General features: G+C 41.5%; 1 protein-coding gene across 2 annotated transcripts in view; it reads right to left on the bottom strand.

Annotated features, from left to right (window-relative positions):
* Positions 1–3,663: 3,663 nt before the first annotated feature.
* SYNDIG1 (synapse differentiation inducing 1) overlaps positions 3,664–16,353 on the bottom strand; it is a 168,496-nt gene continuing 155,806 nt past the window's right edge. For both annotated transcript variants that reach the window (XM_049780228.1, XM_049780227.1), the window contains exon 4: positions 3,664–4,813. In XM_049780228.1, the coding sequence (XP_049636185.1) occupies positions 4,655–4,813 (159 nt within the window). In that variant the 3' untranslated portion in view covers positions 3,664–4,654. The remainder of the gene's footprint in view (positions 4,814–16,353) is intronic.

Below are 16,353 nucleotides of genomic sequence, written 5' to 3'. Positions count from 1 at the left end.
CAGACTCTGCCTTGTGGCTCCTTATCCCGGCCAGGTCCTGACCCTTGAGACTTAGTTCCCCTCAGTCAGATGGGATTGTCGAGATCTGTGCTCACATGCCAAGCGTGGGCATCGAGTTTCCAGAGTTGGTGTCTTCAACCAACCAGGCATAAACACTGGTTTTGAGGACACATTCCTACATTAGCTCCCCCATTCTTCCTCCTTCTAGTCATGTGGCGACAGGGGACTGATATTTTCTGGATCAAAATTAAGTCAGGGGCCAGAGTGGTGGTATGGAGTGATAAGGTGTCTGCCTTGCCGGTGCTAGCCTAGGACAGACCATGGTTCGATTCTCCCAGTGTCTCATTTGGTACCCCAAGCCAGGAGCGATTTCTGAGCTCATAGCCAGGAGTAACCCCTGAGTGTCACCAGGTGTGGGGATGGTTATTGGGGGAAGAGGTAGAAGTAGAGAGCTCAGAACGTTGGAGTGAGTGCTTGGCCTAGGTTTGATCCATAGCACTACAGGGTCCCCTGAGCCCTTCGGGATGTGGCCCCACACCAAAAGAAAGTAGCCAAGAAACCTAGGCATTAAAGCTAATCTGCCAGTCTGATTGCTTCATGAATTTACTATTTTCTGGAGACAGAATTTTGGGAAAATTACTGGCCTGCTCTGGATGTATTGATAAAATGGTTTTAGAGCTGAAAAGGGTCAGGTAGGCCACAGGCTTCTTTCTCTTCTCCTTCAAAGCACCACCTCCATAGCTAAGTGGGAGATGCTTTCTCTTCTCTTCAGGTTCTATCAGCTGCCCTGGACTTCATGTAGCTCATTGGGACAGCGTGGACTGGAGCTGGCAGAAGGCCTGCTAGAGCAGTGTCTCTTCCACAGGGAATGTACTGACAACTAGGAGACATGGAGTTCCATAACACTTAAAAGGCTTCTGGCTAGCTAGTGGTCACTAACAGAGACACCGGCAATGACACCTGGCCACCGCTCAAGGACGACAAGCTGATTATAGGAACAGTGTGCACCTGATAGGTGAGCTTTGGAGAACACATGCTTCAATGCCTTATCTCTTTCTAGGCTTGTCTCTGAGCTGCTACTTCCTTCTTTCCTCCCTCCCTCCCTCCCTCCCTCCCTCCCTCCCTCCCTCCCTCCTTTCTTTCTTTCTTTCTTTCTTTCTTTCTTTCTTTCTTTCTTTCTTTCTTCTTTCTTTCTTTCTTTCTTTCTTTCTTTCTTTCTTTCTCTTTTCTTTCTTTCTCTTTTCTCTCTCTTTTTCTTCTTCTTTCTTTCTTTCTTTCTTTCTTTCTTTCTTTCTTTCTTTCTTTCTTTCTCTCTTTCTCTCTCTCTTTCTTTCTTTTTCTTTCTGTCTTTCTTTCTTTCTCTCTCTTTCTTTCTTTCTTTCTTTCTTTCTTTCTTTCTTTCTTGCTTTCTTTCTTTCTTTCTTTCTCTTTCTTTATCTCTCGTTCGTTCTTGTTTCTATCTTTCTCCCTTTCTTTCCTTCCTTCTCTTTCTTTCGTGCTTTCTCCCTTTCTTTCCTTCCTTCTCCTTCCTTCCTTGCTTCCTTCCTTCCTTTCTATTTTTTTTTTTTTGTTTTGTTTTTGGGTCACACCTGGCAGCGCTCAGGGGCTACTTCTGGCTCTATGCTCAGAAATCGCCCCCGACAGGCTCAGGGGACCATATGGGATGCCAGAATTCAAACCACCATCCTTCTGCATGCAAGGCAAATGCCCTACCACTGTGCTATTGCTCCGGCCCCTGTCTCTAAGCTTCAAATACACACACACACACACACACACACACACACACACACACACACACACACCTAGCAGAACCATGTGGCACCACATGCTGGTCCTGGGTGATGATTTGTTAATCTCCATACGGTAGAAGATTCTTTCACACTGAAGACAATCCATCTGGAAAGACAGTCTGGGAGTAGACATATGACTGGTCCAGAAGGCTTGGAATGAGACGATAAGCACAGTGAAGGGCAGAGAGAACTGAATTGACTCATTAACATGTGCAACCTGGAGCTTTGTGACCCTGGCACTGACATGTGCTCCTTTCTACAGTGACTAATGATGAGAAGTCATGGCAGACTGAGCTAAATAGCACAAAGGGCACAAAGAGGGTGGTCTAGACCCATACCCCTCTTAAACTGTGGGTTGAGGCCCCACATGGACATGTATAACTGAGTGTAGGGGCTATTTTATTTATTTAATTTTGTTTTTGTTTTTTTTGTTTGTTTGTTTTTGTTTTTTTTTTGGTCACACCCGGCATCGCTCAGGGCTTACTTCTGGTTCTACGCTCAGAAACCACTCCTGGCAGGCTCAGGGGACTGTATGGGATGCCGGGATTCGAACCAATGACCTTCTGCATGCAAGGTAAATGCCTTACCTCCATGCTATCTCTCCAGCCCCTATTTTATTTATTTAAAAAAAAATTTTTTTTTTTGGTTTTTCAGGCCACACCTGTTTGATGCTCAGGGGGTTACTCCTGGCTACACGCTCAGAAATTGCCCCTGGCTTGGGGGGACCATATGGGATGCTGGGGGATCGAACCATGGTCCTTCCTGGGCTAGGGCTTGCAAGGCAGACACCTTACCTCTAGCGCCACCTCGCCGGCCCCTATTTTTAAAATAAATTTTAACTTATTATTAGGAGATGTTTGACTAGATTTCAATTTTGGATATCTAGGGGTGAAGTAACAATTTTGGGATGAAAAGAGGCTTCAAGAGTAAAACCACTCTGAAGCTCCAGGGCAAGGGCTGGAAAAAGTCCCTACTGGGCAGGAAGCTTGTCTTGCATTCGACTCATCTGGATTTGGTGTACATATGTTCCTCTAAATCCCACCAGGAGTGACCTCAGAGCACAGAGCCAGGGGAAACCCTGAGAATCAAAGGATGTGACTCCAAAACAACAAGCAAAGGAGAAGCCCTGGGTTATATATTTGGGCTATGGGAAGGAGTCAAATGCTTAGTCCTACATTCCGGACCTAGGTCATGCCCACACATTCACTAGCCATCCTGGGGAGTGGGTCTCATTTAGACCTTGTCCCAGAGACAAGCTCCAGAGGCATGCCCTCACTGCCCAAGATCACAGAGCTCAAAAGTATGTCCAACCGGATCCAAGGCTGGATGGGATTGAGAGTATGTGCTCTACAGGCAGGTTACTCTGTCTTTGAGGGGCAGTATCACACAGTGTGCTCACTGGAGGCAGGCCCAGAAAGCCAATGGTGGCAGATTTTAGGATATGAAGTGATAATAGTTGGGGTGCAAGGGAGTGGGGCTGGTAGGTGGGCAGGGGACAGAAGAGGGCAGTAGATGAGCAACTGAGGTCAGGAACCTTATTCTAGAGCAGGATTGGGATTTCCACCATGCTCTGCACTCTTCTCAAGAATCCCCAAGCTACCATACTCAGTATGGTTTCTGGGATGGGGGTCCCCAGCAGCAGGGACTCTGTAGGCGAACCCACAGTCTCCAAGCAATGGGCTCTGTCTACCTTGGGGGAGCCTACTGTTTCTTCCTGGTATAGAAGGTGAGGTTAAGTGGAAGGGTCAGTTGTGCTCCAAGTCTGCTCAGAGTCCCTTCAAGAACTGATACTGATCAGAAAGAAATGTCATAGGCAAAAGAGCTAAAAGACCATTTTTGTTAAGCAATAAACACTCATCAAACAGCACAGAGATGGTATTAAAATGTCTCTGATTACTTATTTGTCAGCATTCATCTGATAACCAAAGCAGCATGAAGCAAGAGTTGCACTTAAAAAAGGACAAGAAAATAGCTATTCAGAGCTGACAGAGAAGACTCTTATCCTTCAGAAGATCGCTGGTCTCACAGCCAGAGACCGAGGGGAGCACGTATGAGTTCCGAAGAGTCCCCTCATGTCTTCCAACAGCCTTCTCAAAGCATATGGAGCAAATCAGGGGGTCCTTCTTCGAGGTATCGTGAGAGGAGCTATGGCCTGCCCCTGCCTAGGTCCCAAGTCTCAGGATTGCATATTGCTGCTGTGTCAGGGCCACTCAGCCAGACACATGTAGGAGGAGGCCTGGAGTACTTAGGCTGGGATGAGCACAATCGGAATAAGATTCTGCCTGGGGACAGGTCCTGAGCCCTCTGTCTTAGCCTTCTCAGGGTAAGTTCATCTGCAGACCCGCGACAGCTGTAGTCCTACCAGCAGGGTCCTCTCTCTCTTCTTTCTCTCTCCTTCTCTCTCTCTTTCTTTCTCTCTCTTCCTCTCTCCCCCCTCTCAAGATGGAGGGGCTTGTTTCCTGTCCTCTGCCTCTAGGACCAGATTCAACAGAAATAACCTCTCCTCCCCACGTTGGCTGTTGCTGTATTGCTAATTCGATGGCTTTCCTGGCGTCGGCGGAGGCTGAGGGTAGAGTGCACTGCTGTCCACCAGACTGAGCCCATCAGGAAACTGCCTCCCAAGTCAGGATCTTTGGAGCTTCCCGGTGGAAGGGTGATCGATGCTCAAGTATCTCGTGGTCTACACAGTGCTGGAAAACAAAATGAAAGAGCGGACCCAGGAGGAGACTGTGGGCATGAAACTCCAGGCGCCATCTCCAGCACTTGCCGACCGACTGCTGCCCAGCTCCTACGCCTCCTGGGTGGCATTCCTGGAGCACTGTCGCCCTGGGCTCTTCCACGCATCACTCCGGGCTGGAGGCAGCTCAGAGGTGGCTGCTCTTGGACAGGTAGGCGATGAGAGCCACGGCTACGCCCACGTAGATGCCAGTCCCGATGGTGATGGAGAGCACCGCCAGGAAGAGGGCCCGCCGAGAGCTGGTGCTGGCCTGGTGGAAATCCCCCTTGGCCACGGCTTTGTTTGTCTGGCAGGGGTGGGAAGAAGAGGTGGAAAAACAAAGGAAGCCAAGGTGAGCGTGTGCATCAAGCAACAGGTGCCCCAGTTCCTTCCTGGCCCTGGAGATGCTGTGTTTGGGATAGATCACCCAGACCCAGGGCAGCTGTAAGGGCTTTCTGAGGCCCTCCTTCTCCCCCCCCTCAGCAAGACAAAGCTTAAAAACAAAGGCAAAATGCCTGACTGAGTACTATGCTGAGGAATCTGGAGTGTGAGATCCCATGCAAGTTACAGGATGCATGTTTCGCCGATCCTGTGTTGTCCTGTCTCATACATTTAGAACATGCTTGTTCCTAAAACATGTTCACACTTACCTGGCTTAATTTACAATAAGGTATGATTGTGGGAAAGAGAAGATAGTTCTCATTTCCTGGAGAGAAACTGGCACAAAGTCATTTGGCTACTTAATGTTTTTCCCTTTGGCAGGTGGATATGAAATGTGTTTCAGTCTTTCTCCCATGCTCTCTGGAGCTGGTCAGATTTACTTAACAGTAAGCTAAGTTGGTGTGTAACCAAAATCTCTATTATTTTTGTTTGTTTGGGCCACTCTGGGGGCACTGTATGGTACTCAGGGCTTACTTCTCACTGTGTTAGAGTACTCCTGATGGGCTCAGAGGATCATATGTCATACCAAGGATTAAATTCGGGTCAACTTTGAAGAAGGCTAAGTGCCCTAACCCCTGTGCTCTTTCTCTAGTCTTTGAATCTCTATTCTTGGTAAGTAACTTGATTCTTTAAGAATACATTGGCTCAATGATTTTCATATTGCTTGGGTCTCAGGATACCTAGAAACATGTCGGATTCAGATATTATACCTGACATTGTTTTCTGTGGTTAACTTCATTGCCCACCCTCAGTACTTCTTCAGTTTCCTCCTCACTCTATCTGTTTCTCTGTATTTCTGACTGCCCCTCTCCAAGACAGATTAAAGTCAAGATACTGTGTTTGCTCACTTTCCCTCCAGACAAATAATGCCCGGGGGAGATCTTAGGGACTCTGTTATGTGTATGTGCATGGATAAACTGAGATTTTTGTTCTCCTGAGAAAATATGGGGCTTATAAGGATGATACAGCCCTCCTTCTTTTCACCCTGGAATGTGATATGACCAGAGTTCTGAGGATAGGTATCTCCAGAAGAGCATTGAAGTAGAGGGGAATCATTGGCAACTCTGAAGCAACATGGGAAACCCTTTCCCTGGAATGACGGAAGGAGGGAAAGAGACCCTTGTCTAGGGCTTTAGCTAGCTGAATAGATGGCTTCTTGATGCCACATTCTTTTCCTTGACTCAGAAGTAGGGGACTCTGTAATTCAACTCTAGCCATCAAGAAGTGGCTGGAGTAAGAGTTACTTGGTTGATCGTGGTGCTGAAAGGTCTGTAATAAGAATAAAGAAAGAGTTTTCTGCTTTTCCTTACTCACTTTCAAGCTCCTTTTAAGTCACTCATTTTTCACCAGTTCCCATTTTCGTGTATTGGCCAAGGAATTTCTATATTTTGTAGGTGAGGATGGAAACTAGTATCTGGGTCACTTAAACTGAACGATAGCAAATTTTCAGAATGGAAAATAAAGAGTCATAGAAATATAACTCAGAAAGTGAAGTGTAATGATCAAAGCAGGGTTGAGAAAGGACTTGGCCTTTTACAGCCTCTTCTCTTGTCTTTAACATCTAAATCTTGAAGGTCAGCTTTTGTGTCTTGTTCTGTAATTTTTATATATCAAAACAGATTGGCTTGGTAGTAAGCAGGGAGCTCATTGAGGTCAATTTTTTAATGAAGCAGAGCTAAGGGAATACATAATAGGAACCTCCTAGGACATCAGGAATTAATTAAGTCATAATGAGCTGAGTTTCATTTTTTATTTAGCAGTGCTCCCAAACACTCTGATCTTTTATCATATGGCTAATATAATTGCCCTTTCTGAGGTCTTAGATATTTGAACAGGACTTTGTTGTTCTCTCTGTCACTGTCACATGTCCATTACAATCCACAATGAACTCTTCTGCAAGAGAGGAGGCGGAGAGAGAGAGAGAAGAAAGTGAATAGCCACTGGGCACTCCTTAATCAGTAACTCAGGACCCAGCCAGGAGTTTCTGCCTCTTGGGACTGAACAAGATCAGAATCCATCATTGAATGATGCCGCATAGACTTGTCTTCTTTGATCCACTAACTGTTGCACGAGTAGAATACATTCATTCCTTGAGTGCCTGGCCTTAGAGTCTGGGTGTCTGCTCATAGTAGAAAATCACCAAGCAATCAATGCATGAGTTGCCTGATCCTGGCTGCTCTGTGAGTCAACAGTTAACTTATGGATAAGAAAGCTGATTTTCAACAATGCTGCCCAGAATCTATACTTTCCAGAAGCTCTGTGGAGCTATGATGCCATTGTCACTCTGCATAGGGCACACATGCTTTATTTCAAAGAGATCTTTATACCCTGACAGATTTCATACCAATTCTCCAGGCTCTTCAAATTTTTTGGCTGTGTAGGTAGGCAGGGTTCACTTCTGATTCAGAGTCATGTGTTTGTGAAGTTACGGTGCTGAAAATAGAACTTTTAGTGGCATGGCCTTTCAAGAAGATGCTAGTTGGTTTCATTTCCATTTCCCAGTTCTATTGGCCTTACATGGAGAAAGAAAGGAGGAGGGAGCTACAGGGATGGAATAAATTTCTATCTCTGGAGGACACTGAATTTGGGGGTAGAAACCTGAAAAGCAAATGCCATTCCATCATTTATATTATGTTTTAAGTTATGCTTCAAGTTCTGTATGGAACATGAACATGTAAGATGTCCTATGCTAGGTTGTCCTGTGTATCTGTTCAACATCACTGGCCACAAAGACTTTGAAAGTCTCAACCTAATATGCCTCTGAATGGACCAGTAGCTTTGGAAACTTCTTATGCATAAGTCTACATATCCATAGCAGTTAAATTGGAAGCCTGGGACTTGTGTTTTATAGCTCTGCTCCAACTTAGACAAGAGGAATTGTTTTTTTCCCCATCCACACCTGATGCTCTGCCCACTGGACCCCTCAAACCTCTAACAACTGTGTAAGTTGGGGCTTTTGCCCACCTCATGTATTCTCCTGCTTGGTAGGAACCCATGTGGCCTCACTTGAATGCAGAATACCCCTCAAAGAGCCCCTGACATTAGAATGGGGGCCTAACTCTATCCCTGTCTGTCCTGTTGATATTCATGTATGAGAGTCAGAACCAGAGAAGCAGAGCAGCAGTCTGCTTGGGTCAGAAAGCAAACAAGGTTGGCACCCAGTCTTAGGAATTTGTGGTCAGCACTCACAAAACTTTAAGAACAATAGGTAAACAAAAGAACCCAGCCATACTAGCAGACAAAAGACAGAAATCAAGGCAAGTCCTCAAATTAACCCAAATCCTTTATCCTAGTTCATCAAGAAGGACCTCAAATCAACCCTAAGTTGATAATACAAATTAAAGCATAGCTCAAAGAGAAATTCAAACAGAGCAAGGAACAGCTTCAGAATATGAAAGTATCCATACAAATAGAACCAATGAATCTAAAAAATACAATAAATTATAGCTACAGAATTTGGAAGGCCAAGAACTGTTATCATGGAACTCAAGAACAAATAAGAGGCTTCAACAATAATGAAGGGGCAAAAGTCAAAAGACAAAAATAAAGAAAGAGAATGTAAAATGTAATATATAACAGTAAGATGAATAATCTCCAAGTTATAGGAATATTAGGAAAGGAGAATGAGAAAGGGGAAGGATTGGTGGGAGAGGTAATAGCTTAGTCAATAGTCAATGGAGGGCTGGAATGGTGCAAGTGGTACGGCGTCTGCCTTTCCCGCGCTAGCCTAGGATGGACCATGGTTACATCCCCCAGCACCTCATATGGTCCTCCAAGCCAGGAGCGATTTCTGAGTGCATAGCCAGGAGTAATTCCTGAGTGTCACTGGGGTGGCCCAAAAACCCAAACAAACAAACAAAGTCAATGAAGCAAGAGTCTCTGCAGATTCCAGAGGCCCAAAGATAAACAAACAAAAGAGACAGGCAGAACAAAACCAAGATACCATCATCAAAATCATGAGAAAATAAAGAAAGAGAGTATGAGAGAAAGGTGATAAAATGAGTAAAAGAGAAGATAAACAACAGCTTAGGAATTTATAGACTCAAAACAAAAGTTAAAGAAAAAAAAACTGTAGGGGTATTTTAAAACAGGAAAAACCCACAAACAATAAATTTCTACAAAATGATGACACAAAATTTCATGATAATAATCTTTCTCAATGTCAATGAACTAAATGCACCAATTAAGACACAGAGTGGAAAAATATATTAGAAAATTAAATTCGTGAGGCTAGAACAATAGCACAGCAAGCAGGGCATTTGCCTTGCATGTGGCTAATCTGGGTTTGATCCCATATAGTCCCCAAGCCTCCTGAATGATTTCTGAGTATAGAGCCAAGAGCGCTGCTGCATGTGGGCCCCCCAAAACAGTAAAAAAAAAAAGAAAATTAAATCCACTATTATGCTGCCTGTAATAAAAACTTTTGGATAGTAAGAGCAAACACAAAGTCAAAGGTTGTAAGACAATCTTTCAAGCAAACATTCCGCAAAAACATTGGGATGACCATACTAATTTCAGGTAGCATAAACTTCAGGCTTAAAAAGGCTATAAGAAACAGAGAGGGTCATTTTTTCATAATCAAGATACATGTACATCAGGAAGAAGTCACATTCCTGAACATATATGGACCCAATGAAGGGCTGGCAAAGTATTTTAAACATTTGCTAATAAAATTGAATAAAGATATAAGTAGCAATGCAATAGTAGTGGGAAACTTCAACACTACTCTATCACTTTTTGATAAATCAATAAGGTTAAAGCTCAACAAGGAAATACTAGCTTTGAAGAAATAAATGGGAGGAAGAAAATTAGTATTTATACATACATATACTACTAGGCTAGTATAAATACACATTTACATGCGTGTGTATGTATGTTTGTGCCAAATACACATTCTTTTCCAATGCACATGGGACATTCTCCAAGATAGGCCACATGCTAGGTCCAAATTCTACCAAGAGGGTAGAAATTATGTCAACTACCTTCTGGACCATGATGTACTGAAAACAAGTGATTACATACAGAAACAGAAGATAAAAAAACTGTAGGTAGGAGGGAATAAAAGAGGAAATAAAAAAATTTCTTTTGAAACAAAGAAGAATGAGGACGAGTTATCATAATTTGTGAGACACAGTAAAAGCAGTGATAAAAGTAAAATTTGTAACTTTGTAACCATTCATCAGTACAGAAGAAATAACCCACTTAAACAATTTGACTCACAGCTTAAGAAATTGAAACATGGATCCAAAGTAGGTAGGAGGAAGGAAATAATAAAACTCAGAACAAAGTTAGAACAAAACTTAGAACAAAATTAGGAACAAAGAGCCCAATGAACTGGAAAACCCCTAAATAATCCAAAAGTCAATAAAATAAAGAATTTTTTAAAAAGAATAAACAAGACTAGCAAGACTCATAGAGAAAGAGAGAACCCCAATAAGCTGAATCAGAAATGAAAGGGGAGGCGGAGAGATAGCATGGAAGTAAGGCTTTTGCCTTGCATTCAGAAGGACAGTGGTTCAAATCCTGGCATCCCCGTATGGTCCCCTGAGCCCTTCCAGCAGCAATTTCTGAGCGTAGAGCCGGGAGTAACACTGCCTGGTGTGACCCAAAAAACAAAAAGAAAAAAACTGAAATTGGGGATTTCACAAGGCACTACAGAAATTCAAATGATGATCATAGATTACTTTGAGAATTTTTATGCCACAAAACAAGAGAACTGAATAAATTCTTGGACCTTATTAATCCCAAAGTTGAACCAATGGGTTTTAAATACATGAGAAGACCTATAAGCATTGAGGAAATTGAAATGGTAATAAAAAGTCTTCAGAAAAACAAAAGTTCAGTCCTAGATAGATTCAATAGTGAATTTTTTCAGACACTTAAAGAGGACCTCTGCCAATACTTTACAGGCTCTTCAGGAAATTGAGAAAAACAGACACACTCCAAAAGAGTTTCTGTGATGTTAACATCACTCTGATATCTGAAGCAGATACACAACAACAATAACAACAACAACAACAACAACAACAAAGAGAATTGCAGGTAGATATCCTTGATGAATATAGATGCAAAGATCCTTAACAAAATACTAGCAAATAGAATCCATGGTCATATACCATGGCTAAGTAATATTCATTCTGGGGATGCAAGGATAGCTTAATATGTGCAAGTCAATAAAATAATACGCTACATCAATAAAAGAAAAAATAAAAATTATATAATCATATCAATAGATGTAGAGAAAGCATTTGATAAGGCTCAGCAATGATTCAAGAAAAATAAACCAATTTCAACAAAATGGGAGTCTATGGAACTTTTCTCATTATAGTATAAGCCATTTACCACAATTTCACAGCAAATATTATACTCAATGGGGCAAAAACTAAAAGCCTTTCCTTTAAGATCTGGCACAAGACAATGTTGCCCATTCTTGTCACTTCTATTCAATATAGCTTTGATATAGTACTAGAATCACTTGCCATAGCAATTAGGCAAGAAAATGCTATCAAGGGCATCCACATAGGAAAAAAGAAGTCAAACTCTCACTTGACATGATGACATGATACTATATAAAGAAAATACTAAATAATACAAAAAAAATCTTCTAGAAACATTTAATTTAAATAGAAAAGTGGCACAAAATGCATGTGCAAAATTTTGTGACTTTTCTATACTCATATAATAAAAGAAAAGAGATATTAAAAAACAATTCTATTCACAATTGTGTCTTGTAAATTAAGTACCTTAGAACCAACTTAACTAAAGAGGTTAAATATATAATATAAAATTAAACATAAGATATGACTTCAAGAAATAAAAGAGGACACAGAAAATGGAAATACATCCTCTGCTCATGGATTGGGTGGTAACTGAATTATAAAGGCAATACTCCCCAAAACATTGGATAGGTTTAATAAATCCCCATTATGGATTAAAATCTTCAAAAAAATAGATCAAACACTCTGTAAATTCCTATGGCACAACAGAACTCTAGAAATAGTGGGGGGGAAATGGGAGGCATCACTTTACCCAACTTCTAACTGTAGTATAAATTAAAACAATATGGTATTGGAATAAAGATAGAACCACAGATCAATGTAATAGACTTAAATATCTTGAGACATACCCTGAGGCATATAAGCAGTTAATCTTCTAGGTTATATAAGGGATTGGTAGAGCTTAATTGGAAAAAACATCTAACCTCATCAAAAAAATGGGGAGAAGAGATTAACAGAATCTTACTCAAAGATAAAATAAAGATGGTCTAAGGCACATAAAAAATTGTTCCCATCATTAATCATCAGAGAAATGTAAATCAATATAATCATGAAATATAATCTTATACCATAGAAACTGGCATGCATCTAAAAGAACAAGAACAACCCACTCTGGATTGGGTGTAAGGAGAGAGATTCTCATTTACTGCTGGTAGGAATGTTGACTGGTCCTTTTTGGAAAAAAATTTTTAAAACATGTCTTAAGTAGAAACTGAGCCCCCTTATAACACAGCACCACCATTCCTGATACTATACCCTAGAGACTTAAAACCACAAAGCAGAATAAAAGGCACCTGTATGTCTATGTTTATTGCAGCACTATTCAAAATAGCCAAAATCTGGAAACAACTCAAGTGCTTGAGAACAGATGAATGAGTAAAGAAAATTTGCACAAAGGTATGCTGCACAGCTCTAACAATAAATGAGGTCTTGAAATTTGTTTATACATGACTGGATATAATAGAGATTATTATGCTGAGAAAAATTATGCTGAGAAAAATGAGCCAGAGAAAAAGGTAGACAAAATGATTGCACTTATTTGTGATATATATCTTATGTATGTCATACATATATATATAATATAGTATAATAATACCCAAACACAATAAGGACAAGGGCCAGGAGGACCAATCTATGATAGGAAGCTTGCCACAAAGAGAGGAGAAGTGATTGATAATTGGAAATGATCACTCTTAATAAGAACTGGGTGCTGAAAGGAAGTAAAGTAACATAGATGTGCCCTTCAGGAACAATATTGCAAACCACAGTGTCAAAAAGGAAAAAAAAGAAGTAGAGAGAGATAAAATGCCATTGAGGCAGGAAGGTGAGAGAGCAGGAGTGAAACTAGGGGCATTGGTGGTGGGGTAAATATGTACCGGTAAAGGGATGGTTGTTGGACATTGTATGATTGAAAATTATATCTATCTATCTATATATATATAAAATCTATATCTCACAGTAATTAAATTAAAATTATTAAAAATAATAAAAGAGAAGTGCATTTCTACTGGACCAAACCAGGCCCTCATTTAATCTGATGAAGGAGACATGGACATTTCCTAAAGACAAGCTTGAGCTGACAAAGGGATTGTCTTTTGTCTTGTTCAAGGGAACCTAGTCAAGGTGTAAACAGACTCTAAAGGTAAGCTGATAAAAAAAAAACAAAACTCATGGCTTATGTCAAGTAAATTGGAGTTGATGATACAGAAAATGTGTGTTTATGGGTTTTTTTCATCAAAGGGCTCTATGAGATACTTAGATGGAAAAGGGTGAAACTTTTTAGGAGGAAAGAGGCCTTTATGAGGATATGAGTTAGGTAAGATGGATGCCATATATATCCTGATTAACCATCTTAACTCCAAAGTGACAAATGTAATAGTTGACAAACTGGGAGAAGGGAAAAGTTGATCACAGTCCTCCTTCCTGGGAAAGCAGGCATATCCATCAAGTACCCCCTAAAGGGCTATATGTCAGTCCCCAGGATAGTTTAAATAAAAAGAGATAGAGTGCAAAATGTGGGCAAGACTATGTAAAAACCTAAATTCTCATTCACTCGTGACCAGAGCATAAAGTAATATCCCCTCCTGGGGAACATATCAATATTTCTCATAGCTGAACATATAGATTGATTGCATAACCATTCTATTGCAAAATACTCCACAAACATTACTCACTCAAAGATATCAACAAGCCTATACATAGAAATAGTCCCAAAAAGGAAATGATACAAATGTGTACAAATAATAAAAAAGTACAAATACCAAAGGAAAAAAAAAGGGCCGGAAGATACCATGGAGGTAGGGCATTTACCTTGCATGCAGAAGGACGGTGATTCGAATCCCAGCATCCCATATGGTCCCTGAGCCTGCCAGGAGTGATTTCTGAGAGTGTAGAGCCAGGAGTAACCCCTAAGTACAACTGGGTGTGACCCCAAACCCAAACCCCTCCAAAAAAGTACAAATAATAGAAATGATGAAATGAATGAACAAAATGGTTAACTAAAGAAGTCTCATGCATCATTCTTTTTACCTTAAGAGCTATATGGGTCAAAGGAATTCATTCGATGATCACCAACGTTAGATTACTGGATATTTTTGGAGATTAATTGGGAGAAAGTTTAAGAAATATATTTTTATGCTCTAATATAATTTTAGCAATGATTCTACCAAGAAGTAATTGAACACAAAGGAACTGTTTATAAAGAATAAAGATTCATTTTATTAAAATAAAAAAATCTTAATACCAAACTAGAGTAGAAAAGTGGGAGAAAAGAAAGCAAGATACTGATTTCCTTTATACAGATAGATGCACAGGGGGTAAGTCATTTTGTTGTGCTTGTCTTCTTCTCTGTTCTGTCCTCTCTGTTCTCTTTGTTCATCTCCAATTCAACCCTCTCTTTCAGATTCAAGCTCTATAACAGCCTTGGCTGTCCCCTACAAAGGTAAAGGTCCAATTCCAGTCCCTGTCACGCCTGTGCACTTTAGGCCTGCTTTTCTCTGCATCCAGGCACTTCTCCCAGCAGGAGCTGCATGTTTTAGTGCTTGGATGGAAATCATAACATGTTCATTCATAACAAAGGAAGGTCAAAGTAACTCAGTGGCCATCAGCCACAGATCTCCCACTGTTCCAGAACATGACATACTTGGTCAGAAATATTTCTGTTGGGATATGAAAGTATCAGCTTGGCCAGTTATTAACTATCATGTATTGAGTTAATATTCTCTTAAGGATAAGATCACACTTGCTTGCACACTGATCAACTGAATGACTGACTGATGGATGGATATACTGGGATGAAATCCAGGACCTCATGCATGAAACCCAGGACCTGACGCATGTGTTTTGTCATTGACCTACATTCATGACCCACAATCATCACTGACCTCATAGAGAACCTACAAGCTGATAAATATGAAAGAGATCAGCATATCCACAAAAGAAAATATTTACAACCATAGCTCCTTGCTCTAGATGGGAAAACCTATTTGTTTCCACCAAGCACTGGGATGTCTTAAGAGATCCAATTCTGGGCAGGATGCAGTGTTTGGTGGGATGAGGGGAGCTTGAGCCTTACCATATTTTGTCTTGAGTTTGTGCTATCCTATCTCTGAGCCATACTTGACTGTCTTCTCAAATACAATTATATTCTATTTACATTAATTTCCACACTCCCATCAGCCACATTGCAAGACACAGACACAGAGGGAGGAAAAATCTTGAGGCAGAGAAAGCCTAAAAAGGGAAAAACAGTCTGCCAGGATGTGGGCTGCTCCCTGACAGTGGAAAAGGCTTTACAAGCTTGGGTGGATTTGTGGGTACAGTTACTGCCTCACCTGCTCTGCAGCCCAACTGTGGGGGAGGTGAATGCAATGAATTGAATGCAACTAGCCACTCCAGGAAGGAAACTGGCTGACTTGTGAGGCAAGAAAGTCCCCTGGAAATCTATAAAGGTTGTGGCAATTTTTGAGACTAATACATTGCTGGAGAAGCTCATCTTCTTCCTTGGGGTCTAGAGCCTCCCTCACACTGGAATCTCTTACAGGAAGACTTATGATCCCAGTGTCTGTGGTGGTCACTACAGAGTCCTCAGGCTGAACTTCAACCCTTTCCAACGTGCCTGGAAATGTCCCAAAGGACTGGGGCTCTGATCTCTGTTGGGGCTCCTGAAGCCTTAAGGGGGCAGGCATTTCTCTGAAATCTGGATTAAGTTTTCTGTAAACTTTTGACAAAGACCTCATTTCCTTTGGCTGAAAAGTAGTACCCTGTTTGAAGTTCAGGAAGAAATAATATTGCTGCTTTGCTTTTCTTACAGTTCTTTTTTTTTTTTTTTTTTTGGTTTTTTTTGGGCCACACCCTGTGACGCTCAGGGGTTACTCCTGGCTATGCGCTCAGAAGTTGCTCCTGGCTTCTTGGGGGACCATATGGGACGCCGGGGGATCGAACCGCGGTCCATCCTAGGCTAGCGCAGGCAAGGCAGGCACCTTACCTCCAGCGCCACCGCCCGGCCCCTACAGTTCTTATTTTTAGTGGCAGACCCTGGTAAGGTCAAATCTTTCCACATATCACACCATCCACAGGAGAGCCTCAGAGAAAATGCTGGCATTGGACAGTAGCCTTTGAGATTTGAGTG

Source organism: Suncus etruscus, chromosome 9 (genome assembly GCF_024139225.1).
Source record: "Suncus etruscus isolate mSunEtr1 chromosome 9, mSunEtr1.pri.cur, whole genome shotgun sequence".
NCBI lineage: Eukaryota > Metazoa > Chordata > Mammalia > Eulipotyphla > Soricidae > Suncus > Suncus etruscus.
The sequence above is the reverse complement of the archived record's forward strand: the minus strand, read 5'-3'. Positions and strand labels throughout refer to the sequence as shown.